The 16,121-nt window shown below is 42.7% G+C and overlaps 1 protein-coding gene across 2 annotated transcripts in view; it reads left to right on the top strand.

Annotated features, from left to right (window-relative positions):
* The window catches only part of Parn (poly(A)-specific ribonuclease), a 171,667-nt gene that overhangs the window by 22,028 nt on the left and 133,518 nt on the right, over window positions 1-16,121 (top strand). For both annotated transcript variants that reach the window (XM_037200844.1, XM_028890050.2), the window contains exons 14-18: window positions 5,453-5,496; window positions 6,928-6,970; window positions 9,221-9,296; window positions 11,405-11,515; window positions 12,069-12,138. In XM_037200844.1, the coding sequence (XP_037056739.1) occupies window positions 5,453-5,496; window positions 6,928-6,970; window positions 9,221-9,296; window positions 11,405-11,515; window positions 12,069-12,138 (344 nt within the window). The remainder of the gene's footprint in view (window positions 1-5,452; window positions 5,497-6,927; window positions 6,971-9,220; window positions 9,297-11,404; window positions 11,516-12,068; window positions 12,139-16,121) is intronic.

Raw genomic sequence — 16,121 nt, 5'->3', positions numbered from 1 at the left:
GAAGAGGGCACTTTTGGACTGGAGTGAGAGAAGATTCTGAGCTGTGAGGTATCCTGGGTCTTCTGAAAGAGCAGCACATGCTGTTAATTGTTGAACCATCTCTCTAGCCCCTCAGATATCATCTTAAAAACATTTTCTAGGGACCTGGGAAGATAGTTCAAAAGTAAGCTGTGGATGCAAGTTTCTAGCCTTGCCTGTGCTGTTTTGATAGGATGTGTACATGAGCTGTTTTAGCGGTTTGATAGCTGTCAGCTATTGCCAGAGAAAAGCTAAATATTTATTTCCTTGATTGATACGGATGGGTTTGCTCATTTACTACTGCGCAGAGGATAGGCCGTAGGCACCTCTGAAATTAAATTTAGGAGAGCTGGAAGGAAATTGGTGCCACATGATTACCACCTGCTGAGCACCCTGAGACTCCCTGTGGACTTGGATGGCATTTCCGTACTTGGAATCAGGTCATTCGAGCCGTTATCACATCTCCAGTCTGCCTTTGTACCCTGAGACAGCTATGCCGGATAATCCCTGATCTATGAAAAGAATTAGGTGATGGCCCAAATTTGGGTTGTATGGCCATAGTTTGCCAACCCATGTATATTAGTCAGGGTTCTCTAGAGAAGCAAAACTGACGGGATAAATTTATATATATAAAGGGACTTTATTAGAATGGCTTACAGCCTGTGGTCCAGCTAGTTCAATGTCTGTCTACCAATGGAAAGCCCCAGAACCCAGTAGTTGTTCAGTCCACAAGACTAGATGTCTCAGCTGGTCGTCAGTGGATACTGGAGTCCTGAAGAAGTCAGTTCTCATGCCTATGAGATTGAGAGTAACAGGCAGAGAGAGCAAAGTTCCCTTCTTCCATGTTCTTTATGTAGGTTGCCCCAGAAAGTATGGCCCAGATCAAAGGTGGATCTTTCACCTCAGAAAATCTGGATTAAAGGTATATCTTCTCACCTCAAAAATCCATATTTGCTGGGCGTGGTGGCACATGCCTTTAGCCCCAGCACTTAGGAGGCAGAGGCAGGCAGACCTCTGTGAGTTCAAACAAACAATCCAGATTAGAAGTGGGTCTCTCCACTTCCAATGACTTACTTAAGGAAAAAAAAAATCCCTCACAGGTGTGCCTAGCTATTTGGGTTTTAGTTAATTCCAGATGTAGTCAAGTTAACAACCAAGAATAGCCATCACACCATGCTTTATTTTTATTTACTTAAAAAACTTTGTTTTAGGACTGTCAAGGTGTCCCAGTGGTTAAGTGCCCTTGCTTTTTAGCAGACCTGGGTTTGGTTCCCAGCACCCACACTGGGCGGCTCACAGCTGCTTATAACTCTAGCTCCAGGGGATCTGATACCTTCTGACCTCCAAGGACACCTGCAAAAATGTAGTGCCCAAAAACTCACCCACATACACATAAATAAACATAAATAATTTTTAAAATGTGTGAGCGTTTTCCCTGCATGTGTGTATGTACACAGTTTGCTTGCCTGATGTCACAGAGGCCAGAGAAGTTTGTCAGATCCCCTGAAACTGGAGTTACAGATACTTGTGAGCCACCGTGTGGGTGCTGAGAGTTGACCCTGTCCTCTGGAAAAGCAGCAAGTATTCTTAAACAGGAGCCATCTCCCCAGCCCCTATTTACGTAGCCCAGATTGGTTGTGAACTCTTAGACCCAAGTGCTAGGATTACAATCTGCTCCCTGCCCTTCGTCTTCTGGCCAGCCCCTGCTTTAAACTGCTGGAGGTTGGACTCCTGTTTTTATTGCTTCTTGAAAGTTATAAATACCGAACAGAGGAAGGCATTAAATATTGAATTAACAAATGAGTGTCTATGACTGATGTGTGGCTCTCTTCACATTACAGACCCTGCCTAAAATTCCCAAGTAATCTCACATTCCTTGTTTCTGTATATAGTTGCCTCTGCATATAGTGAGCTCAGCCTGTCAGGTCATATCTGATTGCCTGTGTAAGCCAGCCTTTGTCAGGCTCTGTGTCCTCAGCCAGCTGACGCGTTTCCTAAACACTGTGTGTTCTGGCAGGCCTGTGGTTTGGGTGCATGATTACTTCTGCCTCCTTACTGTGGCTCTGCTGCATGTTTGCAGTCCACACCTTCACTCACCTTGTCCTGCCACACAGGTCTTCTCTGCATACTGCCTTGCTAGTTCCAGCTGTTCTGTGGCCAACCCCTCCAGGCTTTGGTGCCTCCAGGGTGCCTACATTTTGCTGTAGGTTACATGGTGCAACCAATTCTAGATGATTAGACACACACACATACACACACACACACACACACACACACACACACACAGAGAGAGAGAGAGAGAGAGAGAGAGAGAGAGAATTGTTCTTTTATTTAGGTATGGAAAAGATGATAGTAATAGGAGATAATCTATCGAAGGTGATAGAACATTTACATTTTCTGGCACCATACTTAAGTTAAAAACATTTTGTTTTATTTTTTGTGTACGGGTGTTGTCATAGTTAGGGTTTCCGTTGCTTTGACGAAACACCATGACCAAAAAGCGACTTGGGGAGGAATGGGTTTATTCAGCTTACACTTCCATATTGCTGCTCATCATCAAAGGAAGCCAGGACAGAAACACAGCAAGAACTTGGAGGCAGGAGCTGATGCAGAGGCCATGGAGGAGTGCTGCTTACTGGCTTGCTCCCCATGGCTTGCTCAGCCAGCTTTCTTTTAGAACCCACCATGGGCTGGGCCCTCCCCCATCAATTACTAATTAACACAATGTCTTGCAGTGAGAGCTTATGGAGGCATCTTCTCAATTGAGGTTTCCTCCTTTCAGATAACTCTAGCTTGTGTCAAGTTGATGGAAGACTAGCCAGCACAGGTGTTTTGCCTCTGTTCTATTGCTGTGGAGAGACACTATGACCAAGGCAACACTTAGACAAGAAAGCATATAATTAGGGGCTTGCTTAACAGTTTCAGAGGGTGAGTTCATGATCATCATGGTGAGAAACAAACAGGCATGGCACTGTAGTAGTAGCTGAGAACTTTACATCCAGTCTGCAGGCAGCAGGCAGTGGGGTGGGACTGGAGTGGGCTTTTGAAACCTCAGACCCCAGTGACACCTCCTCCAAGTCCACATAGTCCAAATAGTTCCACTAACTGTGGACCAAATGTTCAAATATATGAGCCTTAGAGGGTCATTCTCATTCACATACTACAGCCTGCATGTATGTATGTCTGTGTACCCCTTGAATGCCTGGTACCCATGGAAGCCAGAGGAGGGTATTGGATCCTCTGGGACTGGAGTTACAGAGTTCTGAGCTTCCATGTGGGTTCTGGGAATTGAACCCTTGTAGCTAGTGTTCTTAACTGAGCCACCTCTCCATTTCCTGGCATCCTATTTTTAAAATGTAAATGTAAAACTAGTCACCGTAGCTCATCTGTAATCCAGAATTCCTACGACAAGATAGGAGGGGGAGACAGGTGAACCCCCAGAAGCTCTGGTGAGACAGCCTGGCATGTGGTGAACAGGAGACCCTGGCACAGACATGTTAGAGGGAGAAGGCTGACATCAGGTTGTCTTTGACTTCTACACATGCACCGAGGCAGGCTTGTGCTCACACTGTATATACACATATTATATATATGCACATGCCAAGATAAAAATAAAAAGAAAGAATGCATGTCTTGGTATTTAGGGGTGAGTTTTTTTATGGGGCCCTTTGCTGCTTGAACATGACCTTGTAGGTGTTGGCCCAGAACTCTGTGTTCGCTCTGGAGGTGGTCATAATTCTACTTTGCTCTTGCTTATAAAACTTTTTAGCGGTGTTGAAAGGTTAACAATGGTCATTAGGAGGGTTGGAGAGAAGGCTCAGTGGTTAAGAGCACAGGCTGCTTTTTCAGAGGACCTGGGTTCAATTCTCAGCACCCATATGGCAGCTCATAACTGTCTGTAACTCCATTTCTAAGGGATCTGACACTCCCACACAAATGCACATAAAATAAAGTTAAATAAATTATTAAAAAATGGTCATTTGGGCATTTTTTGATTGACTTCGCCTTAGAACCACTTTTTCATATTTTGTCCATTGATTAAATGACAGCCATTGAGAAACTGGTGTAGTTAAATACAGTCTGTGGTTATAGGCTTGAAAAGCTAATTGGAAATGGCAGCTTACTGAGAAGCATGAATGACTTTGAAAAGAAATGTGGTTTACAAAAGGTCAGGAGTGTTACTACCCAGGCTGGCATGGCAATTATGTATGTAAATAAGCTAATTCAAAACTAAAGTACTCTAAGTTTTGCTCTAGAATTCCTGATCAAAGTAAACCTTTGAAATGAACAGTTTAATTTAGGCACTTACTGTTAGTGCCACATTAACAATTTTATGAGTACTTAGAGCAGGAACAATATCTATGTTGTGAGGTCTGTGTTTTTATGGCCATTTTAACTAACAACCGGAGATGGCCTCAGAGATAGAAGCTGCTTTACAGTGTAACCATTCCCATATCAGTCACTGTAGTGACACCAGCTAGTGTCACTGGTAGAATTAAGTCTGTACCCCGGGGTACGACAGTCTCGCAAGTCAGTAGTACTGTACATGTGACGGAACCACACTTTCTTTAGTTCAGCTACGGAATCTTTAGTTATAAAATTACTTATCCAAGCCACACAATTCCTAGTGAGAAATAGGAAATATTCCTAAATTCATTATTTATTTTTTATCACATTAAAATTTTATTTTTTTTTATTCTTTTATGTATATAGTGTGTTGCTGAGGTGTGCCTGTGGAAGTCAGACATAACTGTGGGAGTCCGTTCCCTCTTTCCACCATATGGGTCTCTGATCAAATTCAGGTTGTCAGGCTTGGCATCTGGTACCTTTAACCTGCCAAGCCATCTTACTGTCCTTATTTTTCTTAATTAAAAAAAAACTTGTGTGTGTATCTGTGCACTTGTGCATGTGGCAGTCAGAGGACAGCTTACAGAAGTCAGCCTTCTGACATGTGAGCCCTGGGTGGACTCAGATTGTCAGTTTTAGCAGCAGGTGCCAAGACTGATTGGCTCAGATTTTATTTTAAAAGTAATTCATTTGCTCTAAGGTTTATTTATTTTTATGTGATGAATGTCTTGCCTGCATATATGTATGTATGTGTACATGTGTGCCTAGTGCCTGAGGAGTTCAGAATAGGGCATTAGATCTCCTGGACTAGAGTTATGGGTGGTTATAAGCCACCATGTGGGGTCTGGGAATCTAACCTGGGTCCTCTACAAGAGCAACAAGTGCCCTTTACCTCGGAGTCATCTCTCCTGCTCCTAAGAAATAATTCTTAATTAGAAGTGGATTTTGCTCTTCAGCTTGAGGCCCAAGTGAGGCATGACAGTTAATGTTTGAGAAAACAGCTGAGACCTGGAGCTGCCCATGTGTGTTTTTAACAATACTCTGGCCTTCCTGAAAGACAGTAACAGGCTATCCTTTTGCTTTTTAGGATCTGAACGAGTTTAAGGAGATGACAACATGTGTCTTCCCCAGGTAAGCCTTCTTCAAGAGCTCCCTGACATTTGAGATACTCACTGAGGTATATGCAACACAAGTAGGCAGTTCCTACAAGCTGGGAAGGGATTTAATGGAATAGTGTGATCATCCTTTAAAGATTAGATTCTAACTTAGAGTGAAGGTTGAAAGTAGCTGTACCTCCCTTTTTCCTGTCCTGCATCCTGCCATCTGAAGGACTGGTGAAGGGCCCTGGCACAGGTCTGGCCATTCACACATGTGGAACGTAGCTATTTAATTACTGATGTGTCCCAGCTGAAACTGCTCTCTCCTCGGAGAACTGTATGGCTGAGACGACCCACCCATTCCCTGTGAGTTGGTCAGTGCCCATGTTGTTAGTGGTGTCCACCGTCAGTGGTGCAGTGCATGCTAGTTTGGCTGTGTCACGTGTCACGTGTGTGATCAACTGCATGTCCAATGCATGAGCCTATACAGTAAGACACTTAGGTCTTTTGAAGACGGGCAAGTGAGGGTAGCCAGCTAGTCATACTTTCATCTGGACTCTTGCTGTCCTAGCCACAGTGTTTGTATTTATGTGGAACAAGATTTAGACAGAATTCTTCAGTGCTCCCTCTCTTCCTTAGTATTTCTGGTCCTGTAATAGAGTAGTTATGTGTTCTACTTCTTCTCACAGCTCATGGGAGGAAAAGTTTAGTGTAGCTCACAGTGTGAGGATATAGTCTGTCCTGAAGGGAAGGAATAGTGGGCTCATGGGGTCACGTTCCTCACCTACAGCAAGGAAGACCCCGGCACTTACCTGGCTTTCTCTCCTACTTTACTCAGTGTGTATGTCTGTGTGCTTCCTGCTTTCTGGGGGCGGAGGTGTCTTCCTTCCTCAGTTAAACTCTGGAAACTTCCTCATAGGCTCTTAGGTGATTCCAAATCCGGTCAGTTTGACAGTGGAGCTTAGCTGGCACAGTAAGAAATAGCAGGAAACTTCCTGATGCAGACTTTGGCTCCATAAGAATTCAGATTGTGTAAACTAGGTGGTAGCAGTGGGTTGTGGCCATTGGGAGGGGCTGACTCTATAGAATGGGAAAACATGCAGCATTTGCCTCACCTTCGAGATGAATGCCAACCTCATTCTTCTCAGTACAGGCATGGCGCCTGTTCCTTTGGCAAGTATATGGAATACCTACAGCAGTCTGATGAGTGAAGCCAGCACGTGGGACTCTGTCCTTAGCTCATTAACCACATTGCCACTATGTTCACACTGGCGAGTGTGTGTGCTTCATCTGCCCACTTCTCAGTGTTTTATGAATTAAGTGTTTTTTAAGTATATCATATATGAAGTGTATGTTACCTATATGTTTTATTTAGGAGACATTTTAAGTATTTTATATTTTAACAAAGTACATTTTAAATATTGATATATTTTATTTACCTTACTAAAATTTATTTTGCTTCTAGACTTTTGGATACTAAGTTGATGGCCAGCACACAGCCTTTTAAGGTATTATTTAAATCTGAACTATCATTCTTAAGATATAATTTGAAATTTTTGTTTGTTTGAGACAGAGTCTTGGTATGCCCAGGCTGGCCTTGAACTCACCCTATACCTGAAAGTAGTAACCTTGAATTCCTCATCCTCCTGCCTCTGCCTCCCATATGCTGGGGTTCAAGCATGTGCCACCATGCTCTATTTGAAACTTTTTTGCATTACCACTAATAACTTGGGAATTCTGGTCTATTTAAATGTTATTTCAAACACATTAAAAAATAAGAAAGGAGCCGGGCGGTGGTGGTGCACGCCTTTAATCCCAGCACTCGGGAGACAGAGGCAGGTGGATCTCTGAGTTTGAGGCCCGCCCGGGCTACAGAGTGAGTTCCAGGAAAGGCGCAAAGCTACACGGAGAAACCCTGTCTCAAAAAAACTAAAAGCAAAACAAAACAAAAAAAACCCCAAACAAACAAAAAAAAAAATAAGAAAGGAAAAAGAGAGAAATTGGAAAAGTCCAGAAATAAGTATATCAAAATGTGAACAGTTATCTTTATTTTTCCTCTTTTTGAATGTAAGTTTTTAAATGTTAAAATATATGCATTTTTTATTTTACTTATTTTTATTTTTTAGGTACAGTCTTACTTTTTAGCCTAACTCTATAGTCCTCCCTCTGTCAGCTTCCCCATTGCTGGGATGACACATGTGTACAACTACGCCAGCTGTAATTACGCACGCACACACGCACTCAGAGTCCTGGCTGTTCTGGAACTCACTCTGTAGACCAGGTTGACCTCAAACTCATAGGGATCCGCCTGCCTCTGCCTCCCGAGTGCTGGGATTAAAGGCATGCACTATCACACCTGGTCTATGTTTTATGTTTTTGAATAGGTTATACATGCAACCAATTTGTCCTTTCTCTACCTGCCTCCTTATTTTACATATTTGGATATACTTTCTAATAAAGACGACGTATGATCATTTGCATCCTTGTGAAGGACTTTCTGCAGCCTCCAGAGCAGTGTGTTGGGACAGTGCCTTCCCGCCCTGCCCCTGCCAGCAGTCCTGGGATGAAGAACTTTCTGTACCTTTGAGCAGTGCACTAGGACAGTTCCTGCCAAAGCTGTGTCACCCCCAGGCCCCACACCCCAGCACTCCTGGAAGTTTGTTTTTTCTCCCCCTTCCACAGTTTTTTTTTTCCTGGTTTTGCTTTAGTAACTAGGTTGGCCTTCCACTCTCCATCCTGCTGCCTTAGCCTCCCAAGTAGCTGATTACAGGTGAGCACCACCAGGCCTGCCTGTGTTTGTAGGTTTTAACAGGTGTCCTTATTCCTGTCAGTACAATGACCCTTGAACTTGCTGGGGTGCTTTTTTTTTTTTTTTTTTTTTTTCATGTAAACAGTGGCTTCTGTTCCTTTAAAGGACACAAGAGGGCAGTATGGGATGCTTTTCCTTTCTGTGTACCCTGAAGTGGCCTTCCTTAATCTCTTTTTTTTTTTTTACTTTTTTTTTTTTTGCTCTGTGTTTCTTTTCTTTATTTAATTTTATTTTTTTGCCGAATGCCATTTATTGAAGGGGGGAGGAGGTCTTAAATACAGGCTTACAGCACAATGGGAGAACCCCGGAGGGCAGAAGTTCTCTATGGATGTTTTATAATCTTGCATCTAAGCTGTTAATGCCCATTATGCAGGATACACAGACAAGGAACTTCCCTTAAACATTCAGGAGGATGGAACCTGGCAGGGAATTAGCATAGGGAGGACATCAAGGTCAAGGTTAGCAAGCAAGGCAACAGTTACCCAAAATGGGGGCCAGGGACCTACAGGTCCCCCTTTTACTAAAATGAGCTTCTGACTTAGGTTGTGTGGGACGTCAGCAGGTCACCTTACCCATCATGGAGACTCCTGCCCAGGCCACACATGCATTCTGTCTTAGGTTGGTGAGCGTCCCCCAGGCATTACCCATCTCTGAATACTCATTATCATACAGGCTCAATCGTGTGTGAGCTGCAGAGTTAACTGCTGCCAAAGGTCTCAAAGTGGTGCTGGGCTTTTTTTTTTTTCTTCGAGACAGGGTTTCTCTGTGTAGCTTTGTGCCTTTCCTGGAACTCTCTTTGTAGACCAGGCTGGCCTCGAACTCACAGAGATCCACCTGCCTCTGCCTCCCCAGTGCTGAGATTAAAGGCGTGCACCACCACTGCCAGGCCCTTAATCTCTTGCTCTCAGATGAAATGTCCTAATTCTCCACCTAATTCTCCGCCTTGCAGGATATCATTAACAACACATCCCTTGCTGAGTTGGAAAAGCGGTTAAAAGAGACACCCTTTGACCCTCCTAAAGTTGGTAAGAATATTAACCTTCAATATTAACCTTGAAGACCTGCAAACTCTGGAAATTACCGATATGTTCTGTAGAAAGACTATGAACCATCTCTGAAACTGTATTGCCTTCTTTGTAGACTGTGGCTGGGTTGTGCCTGTGCTGGATTGCTGTTTTCTGAGTAAAGATGGTATCCTGATTCCATATCTAGCTACATCAACATCATGTTAATAGAATTGGGTAGGGATTCACTGAGAAGTTTCAAGACTTTTATTTCCTAATGCTTGGAGTTCTCTCAAAATGTGATGTGTCCTTTCATATGGTGTGTTGTTTGAGCAGAGACAGAGTCAGTGACTAATCATCAGAAATGCAACAAAAACATCTCCTGTCTCAGAAAACCCAAGAGCTGGGATGCTGCTGAGAAAAGAGCACATCTCTGTGTCCTTGGAGCTAGTTTGGACCAGAGAAACAATGTCATTGAGGAAAGCCAGAGGTCAGGAGGAGCACTTGGTATCAGATGGGTTGTGTGGGTGTGTGGCCTCCACCCACGTGTTTTGGGACACTGTGTCCTTGGTCCTGTCACCCACATTGTGCTGCTGACCTGTAGTTAGCATTCCGTTTGCTGTGGCTAGAAAACTGCTCAAGACACTGATAGCAGCACACTAATGATTCAGAAATTGGTGATGGGAGGTACCAGGGCAGGCAGAGCCATAGGTATTTGCTTTCCTTTTGGGTAATAGTCCAAGAAAGGAAGTACAAAGATGCTGGGTGGATAGAGGGAAGGGAACTCATGCCTGAGGTATAACAGTGTAATGGAATAATTGATTTGTGGAGTGGTGAGCTTCAGCAGGTGTTGAGGATCTTACTTAAGTGCTACAGTGTTAAAAGGCTTTCTTAGGAAGTGTCAAACCCAATGTTTAGATCTTAAGAAAGTTAAAACGTTCTTGCACAAAGAGCATTGTTTTGGTATGAAAACAGCTTCCAGTCATTCCATCAGTATTTACTGCCCATTCTTCTGATGAAGCGATGGCCTTTCTAACATTTATTTTCAGATTGATTCTAGGAAATAATTACTTTTGAGTAAGAGCTATATCCTATCCTATTATTTTCATATTTCTCTGGTAGAGAATTTACTCAAAAGCAGATTACTCTCACATTCTCTCAGTACCTGTGTGTATCAGCGTGACTAAGCATTATCTTATAAAATGATTTTTGTAGTGCAGTGGCCCTGTGGACTAAGGGCAGTGTTACAGCAAGTTCTCATCTATCTTGGGGGTGAAGTATGCTGTTGTCTTTAAATTGCTAAGCTTGGAAACAGTTGAGGACCGTGCCAGTAGTGAGTTGAACTATTTAGTTTTATGGGAACTATTTGTGATACTAATGGTTATGAACATATGACATGTGCCAAGCACTAGATGAAACCTTTAGCAATATCATGCCATTTGATGTTCCCCAAAAGCCTAATGAGGGAAGGTTGATTATCATCTCCTCTTTATAAAACTTGGGGCCCAGAGGTGAAATCCCTTTCCCAGAGTCACATTGCATGTGAGTGATGGAGTAGAGATTCAGATGGACACTGTATGACCTCTAGGTCCTACTGGATTTTTATAAGTTTATTGTTTATTTAATTATTTGTAAAGATAGGGTCTGTCTTTGTAGCCAAAGCTGGGCTAGAATTCACTATTTAGCCTAGGATAGCCTCAAACTTGCTGTGGTTCTTCTGCTTCAGCTTCTCAAGTATAGAGATTGCAGGTGTGGCCACCATGCCTAGCTTGGAGTCTTGCTTAATCTGCTGTGTCCTACATGTATGGTAAGAACAGCACAGTGGAAATGTCACAGGATGGGAAACACAAGATTGCAAATGCCCCAACCAGTGTAGCTAAAGAAGCCAATAGCTGAACCTTGGTAAGGAAACTGACCTTTCTCTGGTCTGAACTGAAATTCTCATTTTCAGGGACTTTGTCATATAATATTGTAAGGTCTTGTGTGGACATGTTTCCTGTGTCTTCCAGCCACATCTGCATCTGCAATACACCAGATGCAGTTTGGGTTTGGCAGGACACTGTGCTTACTAGTTCTTGTGTTTGGTAATGCTCTGGGGAAAGTTGATGGTTCTTTTTGTTTCTCTTTAGAAAGTGCAGAAGGCTTTCCAAGCTATGACACAGCTTCTGAGCAGCTCCACGAGGCAGGGTATGACGCTTACATCACAGGACTCTGCTTCCTCTCCATGGCAAATTACCTAGGTACTTGAGCTGTGTTTCTGTTAAACAGAGTGGGTCTCACCTGTTTCCTCTTAGCTCAGCCTGGTGTGACAAATTTCCAAAGACCAGGCTTAGATAACAGACCCATGTTTCTGATGGTTCTGGAGAGTAGGAAGTCCAGATTGAGGACCCATCCCCAGGCACCAGCTCTCAGACAGTTGTCACTCACATACCCTCACATCGTAGAGTTCTAGGGAGAGGAAGCACCCACGCTTCTTGTGAAGAACCAGTTCCCTCCTTACCTCCCAAATAGCTCATTCATGGGTACCATTGTTTGGGACTCAGCTTCCATGTGAGAGTGGGGTAAGGACGGCAGTCTGTGCATCACAACCTCTGTCCTAGGATCTGGCCACCCTGAGAGAAGCAGGAGGGTTTTGAGAGGGGAGCTGGAGGAGATGAGGAGGGGACACACAGGAAGGAACTGCTGACACTTGCCCATGGACGTGTGTGGACCCTCGCTGAATGTGACACACTTGTGTCTGAGGTTCCGCACTTTGACCACGTGCTGTGTGTAACACCTGCTTCTCTTCACTAGGTTCTTTACTCGGTCCTCCAAAAGTGTGTGTGTCCACCAGATCAAAACTCATTGAACCCTTTTTTAACAAGTAAGTAATCAGAGGGTTACAGTCCTGGTTTCTCACATTGCTCACAAGCCCCATATCTTGGGAGATAGGGAACTAGGGTACATTTTTGTTAAGTATTTCTCATCTTTAGTAGCTCAGATTTTTTTGAAAGTAGAAATTGAACTTTTGGGAAATCATTTCTCAAATATACTGGCTTAAAAAAGAAACTAAAGAGGCTGGGCATGGCACACCCTTAATCCCAGCACTTGGGAGGCAAGGATAGGCAGATCTCTGAGTTCGAGGCCAACCTAGTCTACAGAGCAAGTTCCAGGACATCCAGGGCTACACAGAGAAACTGTGTCTCAAAAAACAAAAACAAAACATAAACCACAAAAAACTAAAGAAAACATTGCTAATGGTAGTGTATCTCTTCCAAGAAAAATGTGATGGTGATTTTGGCATTTAAATTACCTTCAAGGGATGCTTGTGTTTATAGCTAAACCCACCTCCTAGTGAACTTTACATGTGACATTATTATTTATTGTTGCCTTATTAACTGATTACATGTTATTTCTAAGGCAATGTTTGATGAATGGGTGCACTAATCCATGAATTCTTTACTGTCATTGCATGCTCATCGGCTCTCTGCTCATCTCATTCGTTCTGTGGTGCTGGGGATTGAACCATGGTCTCATGCATGCTACTGTTGATCTCATCCAGTGAAGGAAAAGCTTGTTCCTACATTCTGCATTGTCATAAGGAGTCATTGCAATTTCTGAAGAAGTCTTAAGTTCAGAGCATTTTTCAAGAATCTCAAAGATTGTTATTTCAGAGTGTGGGTTGTGCTTGCTTGGCAAGGTTGTGACTAAAGTTATGATATGATGCTTAGGTAGCCACGTCCGGCTATATGCCACAGCCCTCAGTCTTTGTCTTGGCCTCAGCTCTCTTAAGAGTTGATACTAGATTCTGTATGAGCTAGACAGAATGAGGCAGCTCACTTCTACCATTGTAAGAAATAGCTGTTTCAGGGTTGGTGGTTACATCATTTCCATCCATTATGTGCAGCACATTACAATCGTATTGTGGCTTTACTAGGTAGGATACTGTTTCCTTAGGGTACCTATGTAAGTGATAGTTCCACACTTCCGTACCTAGTATGCCATGGAGACAGCTGCTATTCCAACTGTTACAGGCTCTGGACTGTTATTCTCTGAGCTAGTGAACTTCATTACATTGTGGTTTCCTTTATCATCTTCTTTTCTCACTCTCTTCCGTTATTACTAATTTAATATGCGAGTGTTTTGCCTGCATGTATGTTTGTGCACCATGTGTGTGCCTGGTACCTACAGAGACCAGGAGAAGTAGTCAGATACCCTGGAACTGAAGTTACAGATGGTTGTGAGCTGCCACGTAGATCCTGGGAACTGAACCTAGGTCTTCTGGAAAAGCAGCCAGTGCTCTCTCCAGTCCTCTTTCTTCTGTTTTTGTTGTTATTTTATTTGGAAGTTCAGAGGAAATATGTATGAAGTTGACAGCCTTTTCAAAAGTGGGTTAGGTCACAGTGTGATGTATATTGGAAATTAAGTTGAATTTTTTTGTATGGAAAATGAGTTGTGGTGTCCAAGTCTTTTATGTCTGTCCAGTTCAATAAGAGTTGGGGGAGGGGGAGTGAAAAACCATTTTCTTAGCTTTTACCTCTTATTTTAGAGTCATGTTTATCTTTGTAATTCTTCTGAAATCTATGCCACTGGTGAAAATAAATGTGGTTTAAGTTTTAATCATTCCTTACAGTTTTATATACATGAAATTACATTCACTGTTCTACAATATTTTTCAAATTAGAAATGTTTAGCTCCTGCAGATATTTGAAGCAGCAGTTCTGTGATTCCTTACAAAGTCAGATGTGATGGGTACAGACTGGGTCAGATGGAGATGGCATCTAGCTTCTGAGTCACGTGTGTGCCTAAAAGCATAGCGCTGAACAGCCTGCTCAAGAGCTTTTCTGCAAGAATGTATTGTAGATGCTGTGCAGCCTTCTGATTTAGGAACCTGACAGAACTAGTTGTGGTTCATGCCGGTACTCCAGTACTTAGGAGACTGAGCCTGAAGTTAGATCTGAGCTGCATAGTAAGTTCTAGGCCTGTCTAAGCCACAATGTAAAACCATCTCCAACAAAAACAGAAAAATGGAAGAGCTGTATGGTAAATACCTAAGGCGTCATTTAATATGAGAACATCTGTCCATTTAGAGTTTTTCTTTTTGAGGAGCTAAAATCTAAGTACATATCAAAACAGTGGATAAGGACATAAGGTCAGGAATCCTGCTAGGATCTTCTCAAAAATATACTTTTGCTCTATTTTTTCTTATTTATAAAAGAAAAAGATACTTTTCTTGTCTTTGAAGAGAAAACACTGTGGTTTTCCTGTTCTGTTCTGTGTGTCGTCTTGGTCCACACAGCTGTGTCTTCTGAGGCATCTGCAATGGGCACTGCCACTCCAGACATGTCTTCCTTGTAGCACTACCTTGCTCTTACAGGTCTTGTTTATCACACTGGACCTTGAGTCTTGTCATTTTTCAAGTTACCCTGTTAATAAATATCCAACATTGGCCCCCAACATTATTTCCACTAATGGTGTCAGAAAAACATGACTTTTCTGAAGGTCAACTTATTTCATCATTATCTTATTTTTTGTTTTTCTTTTGAAACAGTTGTCTCATGTAGCCTCTGTCCTCAAACTCTGCTAAAGAAGACCTTGAACTTCTAATCCTCTTGTCTCCTTCTCCCAGGGCAGTTAATTTTTATAGCAGTTTTTCTAAATGTAGCTTTACCACACTGGCATAAAATCTGATGAACTTCAAACTGACCTCAAACACACACCACAAATGGTATTTTGTTTTGCTTTTATCAGATTTCTGTTTTAAAAGTAAATTAAGACAGGTTGTTGGCAAGATGGGTCAGTAGGTAAAGCAGTTGGCACACAAGCCTGGCAACCTGAGTTTGCTTCTTGGAGCCCATGTAAAGGTGGAATGAGAAGACCCAGTGCGCAAAATTGTTCTCTGACTTCCACACACATGCCGGGACAAGTGCACCCACATACATACATGCATACATATAATGATAACTATACACAGAACTTTTTGAAAAGAAGAAAAAGATAAACCTTGAGCAGAAATGAATTCATATTTCCATTTAAAATTTTGTGTGCATTGTGTGTGTGTGTGTATGTGTGTGTGTATGTATGTGTGTGTCTGCCTGTGCCCACTCACACTGAAGATTGAACACTGTGTCTCATATATGCTAATCCTTACCACTGAGCTACACTTCCAGCTTATAAAGTCTGGTATGCATGTGTACGCGTGTGACAAAGAGTCAAAGAACCGACGTGTGGCAGTGAGAACCGGGTTGCTCTTGACCTGCCACTGGCAGTGGCCTGCTTGTTTATGTGGGGGACTCTTTGGTCAGGAAACAATTTACTTTCTTTTATAACCTTGACCTATTTTAATCAATGCTTAGAAAGCCAGACAGAGAAGATACTTTGGCTCAACCTTTTTAGGCTGGAAAGAGATAAAAAATACTCTCTGTTTTTACTTTTATTGAACCATAGAAAGCAAAGCCTGGCTTTGCCTTATATTTTATTAACAGCTATCTTTCTCTGTAAGGTTCTTTGAAATCTCTTGCAGATAAGCTTTTACAAAGGTTTATGAGCTGGGCGATTAAAAGCGCACGCCTTTAATCCCAGCACTCGGGAGGCAGAGGCAGGTGGATTTCTGTGAGTTCGAGGCCAGCTTGGGCTACCAAGTGAGTTCCAGGAGAGGCGCAAAGCTACACAGAGAAACCCTGTCTCGGAAAACCAAAAAAAAAAAAAAGGCTTATGAAAGGAGAGTTTCCACCTCTACTCACTGCCGCCCTGCTTGGCCCCCTAACAGACATGCTGCTGTGGTAGGAAGATAGGTAGATAGGTTTTAATGATAGCAGTGACATGTTTGCTACCCTTTGAACTAGATTGGAGTCCAGAGGCTGCAAG

The sequence above is a fragment of the Peromyscus leucopus genome, chromosome 8b, assembly GCF_004664715.2.
Source record: "Peromyscus leucopus breed LL Stock chromosome 8b, UCI_PerLeu_2.1, whole genome shotgun sequence".
Lineage (NCBI taxonomy): Eukaryota > Metazoa > Chordata > Mammalia > Rodentia > Cricetidae > Peromyscus > Peromyscus leucopus.
This window is presented reverse-complemented; position numbering and strand designations above follow the sequence as displayed.